This window comes from Aptenodytes forsteri, unplaced genomic scaffold, assembly GCF_000699145.1.
Source record: "Aptenodytes forsteri isolate BGI_AS27 unplaced genomic scaffold, ASM69914v1 Scaffold143, whole genome shotgun sequence".
NCBI lineage: Eukaryota > Metazoa > Chordata > Aves > Sphenisciformes > Spheniscidae > Aptenodytes > Aptenodytes forsteri.
Genome location: NW_008794951.1, coordinates 5885764 through 5900662, shown reverse-complemented (window position 1 = coordinate 5900662; position 14899 = coordinate 5885764). Strand labels below are relative to the sequence as shown.

General features: G+C 38.4%; 1 protein-coding gene across 1 annotated transcript; it reads left to right on the top strand.

Annotated features, from left to right (window-relative positions):
* The first annotated feature begins 2530 nt into the window (after window positions 1–2530).
* Window positions 2531–12777, top strand: FMR1NB (fragile X mental retardation 1 neighbor). The gene is made up of 5 exons (XM_019471022.1): window positions 2531–2600; window positions 4885–4998; window positions 6499–6636; window positions 9360–9456; window positions 12675–12777. Exons 1-5 carry the CDS (start codon window positions 2531–2533, stop codon window positions 12775–12777), a joined length of 522 nt encoding a protein of 173 aa, XP_019326567.1.
* Window positions 12778–14899: the final 2122 nt, after the last annotated feature.

Genomic DNA, 14899 nt, shown 5'->3' with positions numbered 1-14899 from the left:
GCGCTGTATTGAAGTGGATAATAAAGAGAAACAATCATAGATGATTGTTCTGTGTTTCTGCTGAGGGTTCAATAGGACAAGACTTTTTCTTACATTTTTGCACTGAATATAAGAAACTGATTTCTGATGAAAGCAGTTAATGTAAAGCAAAAAAAAAAACCAACATGGATGTGGTCAGTATAAATGACTAGGAACTCGACTGTTGCAGAAATGGTATAACAAAGAATTGTTTGGGGTGGTTTGGCGTAGGCGTATTGGATGTGCATTTTTGACTAGTGAACCCAGGTTGAGCCTTAGGTATAGACTACAGTTACAGCAGGGAGAGTCAACAGTCCTAAATTTAATAAAAAGAAAATCGATTAAGTGGTCAACATAAAATATGGGGGCAATTTTCTCGGATTCTTAGCAGTCTGAAAAGTCCCATATTTGTGCATCAGAAATGCATCACACTATATGCAGTGTTCCATGAGAGAAATCAACATGGAAAACCTTAATTGCGTGTGAAATCATACGCTTCAGAAAATGGAGAATGTTTGTTCGTATTGGACATTTCTAAGTATCTCTTCATTAGTACTATTGAGAGTGGCTGTGTCTAGTCTGCGTATAGAATGAAACAATGAAATTGAGGATACTGTATATTGCTTATATTAGCAAGCTAATGCTGCATACAAATTAGGTTAAAAAGAGTCACCCTTTAAACTCATGACTCAACTGAAATGAAAAAAACCCACAACGTTTGCATGTGAATATATAATTTTTTTCCAAGATCACTTATCTGTTCAGATGGCTGTTGTAGCATACATTTTTTTTTCTAAAACATGAACTGCTTTAGGCAGCTCAACTGTTTGGAGAACTGCTGATTTGGGGGCATCTGTGTTTACTTTAGGTTTCTGTATTTTTTAAAATACTGTTCCTATTCTATTCAAAGAGCCTTTCCTTAATAAAAGGAATGGAAATGTCAAAGATTTGTGTTGACTGTGCTTTTGCTTCAAGTGTGCAGATACTTGGTGAACCTACAGGATGATCCTGTTACCTCATTAATTCACATTTAATGAATTATTTGGAGTCTCTAACTTAAGCATGCTGACCAAACTTTGTTTTGAGAGGAGTGTATTTTGCTGTCCTCAGTTATCTATTACCTGCTCTGCACAATTAGGTGGTGTTTGTGTTGCACACTGAAGTGTGATTGACAACAGCATAAACTTGGTTTTAACTTAGTGAATTAGAAGACTAAGAGGCTTTGTAACAGTCTTTGGGGGGCTGACTTTTTTTCAAACTGTGTGCAGCTTTTTTCTGGCCCCTCTGATGCATTTATCACATCAGTACTGTGCATTCTGAGCTGCATCATAGTAATGGAGCCCATTGTGATGAGCCTCTGATTCCACGTTGTGCGTAACAAGTCTGTAGTTGCTGTACTCTGGATAGCTGTGGTCTTCCAGTTCCAACAGCGAAGAAGACAGCAAAAGAAGTATGTAATGGGGAAAACTGGAATTGTCTCAATCTCCCTTGTTTTCCTTCTTGCAGGAAGTGTTTTCCTCTTCCCAATTTGTCCTGGATGGCATTAGATTTTAATAGGTATCTTGGAAAGCATGATTCCTGATCTCTTAAGAAATAATTTTACATTTAACTACCAAACCAAAGTTTCTCTGTGGGACAGAATGTGTTTGTGTATTACTCTGCAGAACAGGTACATTCTAACGGCAGGAAAGCTTTCCTCATTTAGCAGCAGGAGTGCAGAGAGAACAGACCCTTCAAAGGCCAATAGCTGTGTAAAATGCAATCTTTCTTTTCCCTTTATAGCACTTCAGAAAATGGGGTTCTCCTCCCTTACCAATACTAACAAAATAATCTCTAGGTTTAAGCTGTCTTAACAACTAAATATATGTGGTAGTGATTGAAAAAGACCTTTTTAGGGTAACAACAGAAACAACAGGCAAAGTGAAATACAGCATCTGGCGAAGCGATCTTCAGGGGTTGGTTGGAGGTAAAACCAGCTTAAAGCTGCTGTTAAATTACTATGAAGGACTTGGGGATTTCTAAAAGTATTTTTATTCATAGTACCATTTTGAACCACCTTTTTAAAACGTTTTTATCCAAAGCATCTCATACACTCTGATTTTGAGAAGGCTGAAGAATTCAACAAGCTAAAGCAGAATTCAGTTGTAAGCTTCCAACAATTTTTAGTTCTTCAGTTCATTAAACCGGGATTAAAATCTTGAGCTAAAAGTGATCTTTTTAAGGTGTCAGGTGTCCAGCTCTGGGACACTTCAGAGAGATCATTTTTTGGCTAGTCTCTGTTAACAAGATGCCTCCCTTTAAGCTCTCTTTAAATGAGTAATTTCTTTAAAATCACTTACTAAAGAAAAAAAAAAAATGCTGGGTTTGGCAGCCTCCTTATTGCGAAAAAAGGCAGTCCTCTGTGCAGCAATCTGCTGTCATGTTTGTTCTAATCCATAAATATGAAGTTAAGATCCAAAATTTTTTTATGTATAACCACATACCTGTTGTTATTGTTGGGTTTATTGCAGTAATGCTGGTAATTGGCACCCATCTAGCGTGGAGCTATGTGGTACTGATACTGCTTTATCGCGTCAATTCAAGTGAGTATTGCCAGGAGAAAAGCATTTTCATAGAGGAAGCAAGTACTTCTACTAGCAAGAAGTTAAGTTTACGGTTTTGTTGTCTTAGTAATGATTGAAAAATACTGAAAATATTACAAACAGTTAATGACTCCAGATAAGATTGATTAGTCCTGACACTTAAATACAGCAAAATACCTTCCCCCCCCCCTCAACTATAGTTCCCATTTCCCTCTTTGTGCATCTGTATGAGAAACACATGCTGCCTGTTTCATCCCTGGCAGTGTATCTTGCTTTTATTTTACCTTTGATTATAGTGTCTTCTATTTTTTCCCCACTTTGACTTTTTTTTCCCCAGCATACAGTTAAAGGTGTTCTTATAATCTGTTGAGATTTGATGTATTTGCTTACTACAGCAGGTGGCTCAAAATAGTTAGCAAAGATTTCTGGCTGGTAACTTGCACTTACACTAGAAGTTAAATTTGGTCATCTGACGTGTGTAAAGGATCAGCCCACACATGAAGCTTGCATTTGATCCTTTATGCATTGAGAAACCAGACTTAAGAGACTACCTTTTCAGCTCTTGGTGAAAGGCTGTCAGTTGCTGAAAGTGTCATGGTAAAATGCTTCTGCAATATCTAAATGAGGAAGTTGTTCTGTCTTTAAAAAAAAAAAAGGCAAAAACATTTTTCAGGGGGGGCGGGGGATGAGCTCTAATATAGATATAAATGTGATTTATAGCTTATATTAATTGGCAGTGCCCATTAAACCTACGCATATGGCTTGTGTCTCTTTATAGTCTCATATGAGAGAGTAATGTGTAGGACAACCATGGTCATATTTTCAGATAATTCTTACCAAACTGATTGTTGGATACCTCATCTCATGAACTTGTGAAATCATTACAAAACTTTTAAAATTTTTCTGTTCTTCTGTCTTGATTACTGACGGGGAGGGGGACCATGGCATAACTGTCAGCGCGAACTTTGGTCACGTTTCTGTTCTATGTTAGTTTCAGATTCTCTATTTTGACATACATTCAATTCTCCCTACTCTCATGCTTCTTGTTCCCAAGGGAGTTTTGTATGGCACGGAAGAGGCAAGTTGTGCCCCAGGACAAACAGAATTTACGCTCCTGATGCTGCTAGCTGAAAAATCATCCAGAAGACTGAAATTGTTCAATACCTTAGTTTTTGGTTAGGCCGTGATCTCACTTCTGTTCACAAGGATCTATAAAACCATGAAATGGCTTTCAATAAACTCCATCACTGAAAGCTATTAAAGTTGTGATGGTGTAAGTTTCTCATAGCCCCAGGACAAACAGAATTTACGCTCCTGATGCTGCTAGCTGAAAAATCATCCAGAAGACTGAAATTGTTCAATACCTTAGTTTTTGGTTAGGCCGTGATCTCACTTCTGTTCACAAGGATCTATAAAACCATGAAATGGCTTTCAATAAACTCCATCACTGAAAGCTATTAAAGTTGTGATGGTGTAAGTTTCTCATACGGAGAGAAAAAAGGCAAGCACATAGGAATACTGGGTTTCTCCCCCCCCCCCCCCCTACCTGGTGGTGGGTGTGTCGCCTTTCCCCCCCCCCCCCCCCATTATGGAGGTTGATTGCCAGCGGAGTCCCACTGTGATTTGCACTTTTGGTTTAATGAAAAAGAGATGTAGTGAGGCAGCAAGGTTTACTGATGCCACATTTTTCAGAGTAGTGTAAATGAAAGGTGATCAGTAAGTCCCAGAGCCACAAATCACTGCGGTTTGGGAAAATGCTCCAGTACCTCTATATTCAGGGATGTTTTACTCTTTTCTACACAACTGCTGTAGGTCACTGAAACAAGATGTTGGGATAGGTGCATGTTTGGCTGTATCTGATAAAGCTGCTTTTCACATTTCTGTGTTTCAGTTGGGGTGTGATCTTTATCTAAAACAAAGACCGAAAGTTCTGCTTGCATACATGAGAAATACATCTATAGATATAACAGAGGTTTCATGTAACCTGCACCTTATAGGTGAACAGTTAGGGCTTTTTATCTTGACAATTTCCACCTGAATAGATTCTTTAATTTAAATTTCACAGCTTTAGTTCTTTACTCATTGCGGTTCATGAAGCAATTTGAAATACTATAAGTGATACAACAGAAAGACATCTATGCTTAACCTTGCTAGCCATCAGTAGTCACAATTCATAATGACTATAAATGCCTGTATAATGAAAGATAATCAGTATGAAAATGTCATTGCACTTAATTAATTACAGGTATTTGATGGTAATGAGCTAATCATTATGAGCTTTCAGGTTTTGCACCACCAACTCAGCATGTTTTAGAAAAAAGTGAAGTGGCACCCAGCAAACTTAACATGAAACTGAAAGATGTGTATGAACCTCTCTTAAGCTTCTTCAGGCCAGTGAGTAAGTGTCACTTCATCACTGCAGCATTGTTTCTCTCTTCCCTTTCCCCTCCTTCGGCCTCACTTCCACCCTACCTGTCAGCGTTTAGTGTATTTAAAACCCTCGGTCTGATACTGTAAAACTCACTAGATCTCTTCAAAATGGTATTGTTAAATGCCCCTTTGGAACAATCATAAAATTGCTTCCACTGCGTTACTACCCTCCTACGAAACCCTTCATCATCAGTGATGTGATTGTGCTAGAAATGCTGGACAGTTTGGAGTAGGATCCACCTTGCCTAGCTTTGTTGTATCTGATCTGAACTAGTTTTCTAGTCTCCCCATATGCGCATAGGAAGAGCAGTTTGGCACATCCTAAATGAGAGAAGGATTTTGCCCCACAGTAGTGTGTCTTCCACTTCTACTGGCTAGGGAAGGCTCCAGGGCCATTGGCTTAGACTGAACCACTCACCTTTTGGGCTGCTGAAGTTAAATGACAAGAACCACATTATTTCATAAAATTATGCTAATATCTATGAATACAGAAAGGGCTTGGCATGTACAAAAATTGCAAGCCTGGTTCCATAATTGGATCACAAAGAGAAAGGAGAAGCAGAAATACCACTTTTCACTTAGTATGTTTCTGCATTACCTTAATATCAGCATACCTCCGCTGCTATTACTGCCACCTAGCCCTAAGTAAACACAGAGGTCTCATGAAGTGCCTGATCCCCCATTTAATCAACTGAATTTGGCTACCTGTAATGTCTATGATAAACATGAGACTGACAATGCAGCCAATCTTGGGAGTGGTGTTGGAACCAAATGATGCTTTGCAGCTGCTGTGAAAGTGTCACTGAAGGGATGCAATACCAAGTTTTACAGGAATTAAATGTATAGAGACAGGTAATTTATGGCCATCTTACACATTTAAGCCCTTCCCACAGAGGATCTCATGATTATCAATAAATCTGTTATTAAATAGCAAATTTAAAAATTGCTTAAATATTTTCTTCAATAACTGGTTTGGCTATCTTGGGGTTTTGTTCCTATCAGCTGATTTTCAGCTGCTTGTAGAAACATGCAATTAGTGCCAAACAGAGAGATGGCTAGTTGCAATATATTCTATGCTTCAAAAAAAAAAAAATTGTCTTAAATTTCTGTCGTCTTTTTTTAATTAGAAACAGTCCAGTCAGAAAATTTAGTTTGTCTTTCCCACTTACTTTACAAACCTAAGTACAAAAAAGGGGCACAATGGTGTTTAGATTCACTCTTGTAAATGTTTCTTACTGAAACAAAGCAAATTGCTTAAGATTTTGTATGACATGATTTTAGCTTTTCTGTTAATTTTAATATAACGATTGATTAGTTTTTGGGAAAGAACATACATGAAAGTCAATGATACTGTTTTCTGGTGGACTTACCCTATCAAAACATACTAGGGACACCAAAACGATAACGTCCGTCTACTTAAGCATTGCTCCTAGGATAGAGATCTTACATATTATTTCTTTTTTTAAAGCATGCCGTCGCAAAGATGAACAAACCTTAATTCCTTGTCATGTAGGAGAGGGCCTTAACACAACTGAATGCTTGAAAAATAAATGTTGTCCTTCCAAAACCGGCCATGAACTGAAATGTTACATGCCATTTAAAGACAGTAAGTATACTTCTGTAGATTACTGCCTCATAGCCAAATGCTGCTTCTGGTCAGACAATACAATTTTCATTTCTGTTTCTTTCTTTAGTTTTTCAGGTCACCACTCTCTTCAAAGTAAGTGTAAGCTTGCATTTATTTCTGCATATATATTAATACAGAAAACAATTCATTGATAAAGCATTGTCTGGATATCTTGTCAACCCTGGCACAAGCAAAGAACAAGTGATGTGATACAAATAAACAGTCACATATGTTAGTACAAAGAATGGAGTGAAGGCTTTATTTGTGGAAAGGGGGGTTTGATCCAAAGTCACAGTGACTCTGTGAAAGTGCTGTGAAGAAAAGGTGAAGGAACTGGTTGTATTTAATCTGGTGAAGAGGAGGCTGATTGGTTATTTAATAGCCTGTTTAGAAGAGCAATTACTAAGATGAGGGAGCCACAAATTCTTCTTGGTAGAACCAGATGATATAACAAGTGGGAATTGCCACTAATTGATGCTTGGGAAATTTAGCTTGGACATTAGGGGAAAAAAATTCATTAGGAAAGTAGTGCAACTCTAGAACAAGTCATCAGAAAGGTGGTGGAGTCACCATCCTTGGAGATTTTCAAGACTTGGCTAGACAAAGACACAACTTGCTTGACCTCATGTTGGTGGTAGCCTTGCTTCAGGAAGAAGGTTGGTCTATGTGATGTGCAGAAGTCTCTAACAACCAAAATATCTGTGGTTTTGTTTTCTCAAATTCTAGCCTTAACGTAATATTTTACCTTCCTTTTTTACTTTGAGCATAGACTTGGCGTGAGTGATTATTTTTTTTTCTCTCTCATGAAAGAATGCAGCAAACTTTTTGTACATCCTACCTTTGCATATAACTCCATGGTAATCTGCTTTACTGAAAGGGTTGAATCAAATCTTAATTTTTGTCATAACTTTTTTTCCTGTTTGTACAGCTTTGTAGAAACAATTGTTGCTTTTCATGGTGAAGTTGCTTCAACAAGCTGAAAAATGCAAAAAAGTTAGAGGCTTTCTATTAGACACAGAATTACTGGGTTTGGAAGGGACTTCTCAAGAACGTACAGTCCAATCCTCCCTGTTCAAGCAGGGTCAGCTCCAACAGGTTTCCCAGGGCTGTGTCCAGTCAAATTTTGAATATGTACAAGGACAGAGAATCCACGTCTCCGGACAACCTGTTCCAGTGCTTACTGTTTGTATCCTCAGAAAAAAAAAAAAATTCTTATGTTCAGATGGAATTTTGCATCTTAATTTGTGTCCTTTGCCTCATGCTGACACTAGATGCGTATCTCATGGTTTTCTGTCAAGAACAATGTCAAGATAGTAGAGTGATATTTGGAGATTCATCATAGACAAATAGAAACAGAGCCAAATACTACAATTTTTTTTTCCTAACACAGCAATTCCTTTTATATTGTATCCTTTTTCTCACCAACAATTAAGCAGGAAGAGTTCTCAGACACAGGCAATCTTGCCAAACATGGATATGAAGTTAGTAAAAAGAAACCATAATGTATAACTTAATGGTTTAGGTCTTCCTGATATAATTCAGCATACCTCCATTGATTTCAGAGATGATATAATTTTCAGGAAGAGCTGACTTAATACAGATGTGAAACCCCAAGGGAATACTTGTAAGCTAACATGAATTCACTTTCTGCTTGTTTGTGCTTGCTCAGAAGCAAGTAGAGGTCAGGATCAAACTTTGACATTTTTCTTGTGGTTGAGCAGCTCCACATTCCAGTGCTAGGGCAGCTGTAATTGCTGCTAGCTAGATAACTTTTGATAGAAGAAAGTACCATTCAGCATGAGGCCGTCAGAATCTGTTTTAGTTAGGGGCATACTGCAGAAATAAAATGTTTTAATAATATTCATTCCCCACTTGGGCCTTTATATTATGTATAAAAGACTTTCACGAGAAGAAAAGCTGTACAGTGAAAATTATAGCTCTTCTGCTCATTTTTAGGACACACACTCAAGCAAATGTTAAAATTAAATACGCTTATTCAGCTGTGACTGCTTGATTCCTTATTCCAGTTAAACTTTTATTGTTTGGACATAAATATCAAGGGATGACTATTTTACAGAATTATTTGTTCATGGATTAATTAGCTACTTGAATGCTTCTGGATGTACAACATATGTCCAAAGAAAATACAAACGCTTACTGCCCTGGGAGCACATGCTGTTTGCCTCATAGCAATCTGTTGACAAAATAGAAACACTTAGCAGATATTAGACTCATGGCACTTGCATTTCTGTAAGATGGTCACAGGCTGCATACTTGAATGGTTCTTATCTGGGAGTTTTGTCTTGAATTTCACTAGGAATTAAATGAGGCTTTAAGAAAATTGCTGCAAAAGTTATGAACTGAAACAGATAAATAGCATTCATTTGCATGATTTTGTCTCCATTCTTAAAGAAGCTCTTAAAGGACTTTGATTTCCACACATACACACCCCCCATGCCCTGGGCTCACTCAAACCCCAGTTGCTTCTGAAACTAACCAAACACTTGGGCTATTCGAATTCAGGTCAAATTTGAGACTTGATCTTTCTCATCTGAGCTCATTTCTAACACTTACTTTTTTTCCATTGTGTTCCTGGCTGAGATACATATATGTCTGTCTTAGAGGCTAATCTCTGTCATCTGTACCTCGATATATATCTCAGAATGATTAATAACTAATGCAAACTTCTGCTGACTCTACAGATATGCAACTCACATTTCGACTGCTTGTGCTTGTGGCAGGAGGATTTTTGATTTTGGGGTGTCTACCATTCTGTTGCTGTGCCTGTTTGCAGAGAAGGTAAGCATTAGAGCATGACCAGACCAAATTTATGATGTAATGCTTCTAAACGTAGAAAATATGGACAACTGACATGTTTGAAGTCAGTGAAGGGAGAAAAGACTGGGGAAAAAGGCAAGAAACTAACGTGCAAACATAAAAAATTAGTCCTTCTATTTTGAAGCTACACAAAACAGAGAGTCAACTTGGCTTAAGGCAAAAAAGTTTATTAATGCCCCAGTGCTCTTTCTAAAGACCCAGTTATAAAGGAATTGGACTTAATCTTGCTTCCCTTGCTTGGGAAGTTGCATGTAAAACGTGAAGGCACACTGCCTGCCGGTTAGAAAAGAAGTCTGCACACAAAGCCCTGAATGGAGCTTGAGCAGCGGTGCCTGAACTTGAGTTCAGCTCTGCAGGAAGCGGATCCTCTCCTGGGCCGATATGCTGAGGTATGCAAGGCCAGGCTTTTGCTCCCTTGACTCTACAGTTATCTTCCCCCACTTTCTGCCCCTGCTCCCTGCCAAAGGCTAGTGTATCCATATATATTAAAGGAACTTGGTTTCCGTTCTTCTCCTCTTTGTCAGGAAGGCAACACCAACAACTGCCAGTTGTGAGCAAAAAAGGTGGCAAATGAGACTTAAGAGCAAATGAAGCTATCAGGCAGCCTGCGACACTGCACACCGCCCATCCTGCTCAACCCAGAATAGGTTTTTAGGACACAGTGTCCTGAGTGCAAAGAAAATCCATAACATTAGTGAAAAAGAAAAGGAAAGTTTTGAGGAAAAGTTAATTTCACTTTGTAACATAAGTTTAAACAGAAACAAGTGCGAAAACTTCCTGCCACTTGCCTTAGCTCTCAAAATCACAGGGAAGAAGGGAGACAAAAATGGTTCTTTTACCACTGCCTTCGAGGGCACTTCTACAAAAGAATGACATTGCCTATGGTAAACAATTGACTGCTGCACGGGAATGAATTATCTGAAAGATAATAGGGAAGAAATGAATGAGAAAAAGCCGTTTGTAAAGAACAAGTAGAAATGTGTCTGTGTGGAATAGACCTAGAGTTATGCAGTAAGACACAGAAGGAAAGAACACAGTAGTAGAGCTGAACAGAGTAAGAGGGATGGGATGGGAGTGTGCTTGGGAGAAATGCGAATTAATTAGCTCTAATGCTTCTAATGTGCAGTGCTTTTTTTTTTAATGTATACGGCACATTACAGCCTGTGAGCACTATGCAAGCAGTTTAGTGTTTGACATTGTGAAGAGTTTCGGCATGTGTATATGTTCTTATGATAATGGGAAAATGTAAGCTCCACAAAATCAATATCATTAAACTAAGATGGAATGTATTAACATAATTGTGCTTTATTTTTCGAAGGTGGTAGTTCATATTGAATGGCTAATGCTATAGCTTGGTTAATATGACAGAATTGTCTTTTTTGTGAAGTCTTTTTTTCCCCCTAAGTGTTCAACTTTTGCTTTACTAAGATATTAGTCTGTGTGGGATCATATACATGCACGTACACACACACATAGACTTTACTAATGTGGCTGCTTAGCAGATGGCTACTTGCTATGGAGTTCCACATTTAGACAAAACCTGCTGTGAAAATCTCCACATTACATCTTACACCGTGCTTAACAGCTGATGTTCAGCATACAGATAGCTGCACTGAGTCATCAGTGACTCCGAAAACAGGAGGCAAAGAATTAACATGAAATTATCATAAATTTTCTGGAAAATGAATTAATACATGTTCATTTTGAGAGAATTCACATTAATGTTTAAATGATCATTTCTGTGTTTTTTCATAGCCAGTGAAACTAGGAATATTGCTGTTCTGCTATGACTTGTTTTTTGCTTTGTTTTTTAATGTAGTGATTAACCAGATGCTAAATGGTTTTAATTTCCAGTATCATATATTTGAGTTCTAGGAAAGGAGCAATCCTATAGCATTGTAACTTTGAGTTTTACCAGTTTTAGAGACAGTTGATAGAGGACATGGCTTTGAAAAGCATTCCTTTAATGAGCCTAAAACCTTCTCTCTGGATGGAAATTCTTTTGTTTTCAACATTGTATGGTCATTGTTGAGAGGGACCTATGTACAATGCCAAAACGGTACTGCAGTGGACGTGCAAAAAAAAAAAAAGTAAAAATTGTTCTCTACAGTTATCAAAAAATAAGAGGGCTTTTGCTGATGAAATGTGGGATAATTGTTTAGTTCCACTGTGACTATTCTAGAGCAAATGCCAAGGTTTCCCATAGGAGTCTGTATTTATATTTAAAAAAAAGAGAGAGAGGGAGACCAAACCTGGGCAACTAGCTCTGGAAGGCTTTTGCAGGCACTTGTGCTATGTAACTAGGGATGGCTGTTTGTCAAGAGATGCCCAGGATGAGGACAGCAGAGGTAATTCCATAACGTGGCCAGATTAAGAACATGTAGGAGCATGGAATTTCTGCAAAATTGATAGGGGGAGTTGAGTACTCCCCCGCTCACCACACTTGATAACACTAGTAATTCCTGAGTCAGCGAGGCTTTGTTATGTTGCATCCCCACTGATGAACTGTGTATTTGCCTTCTTCCAATGGTGTTCATGCAGGAGGCAGAATCTACATGTGCCCATTCCCTGGTAAATGACAGTTTCTCTCCTGTGCTATCAACATAATATCTCTCTTCTTGAGCTGTGTTCTCTGATGCTTTTGCTATGTCCATAACTGTGCTATCCTATTTTATTTCTCTCAGTTTTGTTAGTCTTCATTAACAACCACATGCAATGATGGGTAAGTTAAGACACTAAAGGTTAGGAAAACGTAGGTGCACTTAACTAGCACTATATTTGAATAATACTGTGTTGATTTTTAAAATAGAATAAGAATTAGAAAAGTCTTCATTTCCTTCTGCTGAATTCCTAGTACGTCTGTGGGAAGCAGGCCATAGAATTCGGTTGACTAGTTACTGGGGAAACTTCTGGTCATGGTTCCATTATATGAATCAGAAGGTGAGCTGAAATTCATGAAGAAAATGTAAGAGATAGGAAAAGCTTATTGAAATGCTTTTCCTAGCCTTAAATCTGTCTGTGTTCTAGTGATGAAATCTTGTGATGGCCCCTGAAATCAACTGTAGCTTTGCATTTTTTTCCACTGGAGCTTGGATTTCATGGCTAAAGTCTAGGTGGTCTTCTCTAAATTCCTTCTTTGCAAGTCAACCAATTTCAGCTGTTGTTTTAATGTGTTGCAGTCAATGTGTCGATCCTTTACGAAGGGCAAACAACGAAGTAGAGCAAATTGTGTGGAAGAAAAGAGCACATAGTGAAGACGTACATGGCCTTTTACTGGATTGACTCTAAGGACCGTAAGAACAAAAAAAAGGTAAACTAACCTTGGAGTATTCTTTTGTTCTTTCAGTTTAGGATTGTTATCTTACATCAATTCCGTATAGAATACTAAACACATGCAGTACTAAATGCCTCTTCCCAGTCCAGTAGACTTTGTCAAAAGGCACTGTTTATCAGGGATCACCTTCAATTTCTGTTGTGGGAGAAGTAACGAGTCTTCAAGAATTTGATTGCTGTCCTGGGATGCTAAATGACAGCAGAGCAAGCCATGGACAGTATTTCAGTCCTAGGTTTAAGTCCTCTGCCATTTCAGTGTTCCTTATCCCATGTGCAAACTGTGTTGCATGGGAAAGTGGAAAAGCAAAGTAAGGTTTTTGCCGCTTTCAGGAGATGCGGATCAGTTTACAGGCACTGAGAAATCTGTCCTTCTGTATGGATAGGGGTGTTTTACAGCTGACATGTTCACATAGCTCCACATCTTGGCATTCTTCCTCAATGCTAAAGAGCAGTTGACTACTGAAAAATGTAATCTGAGAGTGAAATGTTATTTACTCCACATGAGCATGCCAAACTATAGCCTACTAAAGGTGACAATGAAATAAAAAAGTGTCAGTGAGGTCATTAGACAATAAGGAAACATTTCAGGGAGAGTATTGATTTGGCAAAAATTTAAAGATGTCCCTAAATCTAGTTATACTGATATTTAGTATTTTTTTTCCCCCTTTGGTCTAGAGGAACATCCACCTGATCTTGAAGACCTCAAGCAGAAGGACACCAGGATTACTTGAGTATGCCCTAGAAAATGAGACGTTTTGTTTTAGTATCAAAGTAATACAGTGTTGTCAACCCTTGATAATGCTATTGATTTTGCAATAGAAGGTCTTCATTTCTAGTTCTTCATGCTCATTCCATATCTCCTGTACAAAAACGTACAGTACTTAAAGTCCTATCGGTACTTAAAGGGAGCTTATAAAAAAAATGGCGGCAAACTCTTTAGCAGGGCCTGTTGCGACAGGACAAGGGGGAATGGCTTTAAACTAAAGGGGGGTAGATTTAGACTAGGTATAAAGAGAAATTTTTTACGCTGAGGGTGGTGAAGCACTGGCCCAGGTTGCCCAGAGAGGTGGTGGATGCCCCATCCCTGGAAACATTCCAGGTCAGGTTGGATGGGGCTCTGAGCAACCTGATCTAGTTGAAGATGTCCCTGCCCACGGCAGTGCGGTTGGACTAGATGACCTTTAGAGGTCCCTTCCAACCCCAACTATTCTATGAAAACCTTGTAACACTGAAAGGCAAAACTGCTTGTGGCAACTCCTGTATAATAAAGCCAGTCTTCTCTTATTAATATAGCATCCCTGTGGAGGGATATAAAGATACCAGTTAAGTGCCTGCCTTAGTTTAGAGGTCAGTCTTAGAATATTATGTGGATTAAGAAGAGAGTATTGACATTTGTTAAATTGGTAGTGAATGGCAAGCTTACTCTGTTTCAGTTGGATGGCACCATAGCACAGTAGTGCTACTCTTACTGAGGAGAACGACAAATTCCTTACTAGGCTGCAGAGGATTTGGGAAATCTGTTGTTGGGCAGTTGCTTTAAAGATATGCTTGGCAAAAATACAAAGTACTTGAGGAAACCGTGGTAGTGTTTTCTCTGGCATTGTTTCTCTCCATGGTATATCACTGCACCACAGAACTTTCTTTGATCTTTGGATGACCTGTCTCCCAAGGTAGGTGATTTCAAAATGCAATTTCTTTCCATTTCCCTGTAGTGTACCAAAAATAAAAGAAACAAACATGTAACGGTTTTCAGCAGCTGAGTGCAAAGTAAGACTGAGCACCTAAAAGAATGTCAGTAGAAATCAATATCAGCCCTAATAATGCAATCACTGGTCATTTTTCTTTGGGTCTGTGAAGTCCATGTGGCAGAATTTCCAAGAGCTACAACTGGGAGGAATGGAGTTTTGCTCCTAAGCTGGAGAGAGAGTAAATATTATGAGTGATTCTTAGAAACCCTGTGTACTTTCAGGATTCCCCATTTAATAAATTTTTCTTAGTTTCATCAGTCCTAGAAAAGGCATCACTTAAAATCCAAGTGTAATAGGGTGGAATATGCATATAGACAATCTCA

Excerpts from the sequence above, each read along its gene's own strand:
- FMR1NB (XM_019471022.1), top strand. The coding sequence starts at position 2,531 with ATGCTGGTAATTGGCACCCATCTAGCGTGGAGCTATGTGGTACTGATA. Across the intron at positions 2,601-4,884 it reads GCTTTATCGCGTCAATTCAA|GTTTTGCACCACCAACTCAG; the intron begins GTGAGTATTGCC and ends ATGAGCTTTCAG. Across the intron at positions 4,999-6,498 it reads AAGCTTCTTCAGGCCAGTGA|CATGCCGTCGCAAAGATGAA; the intron begins GTAAGTGTCACT and ends CTTTTTTTAAAG.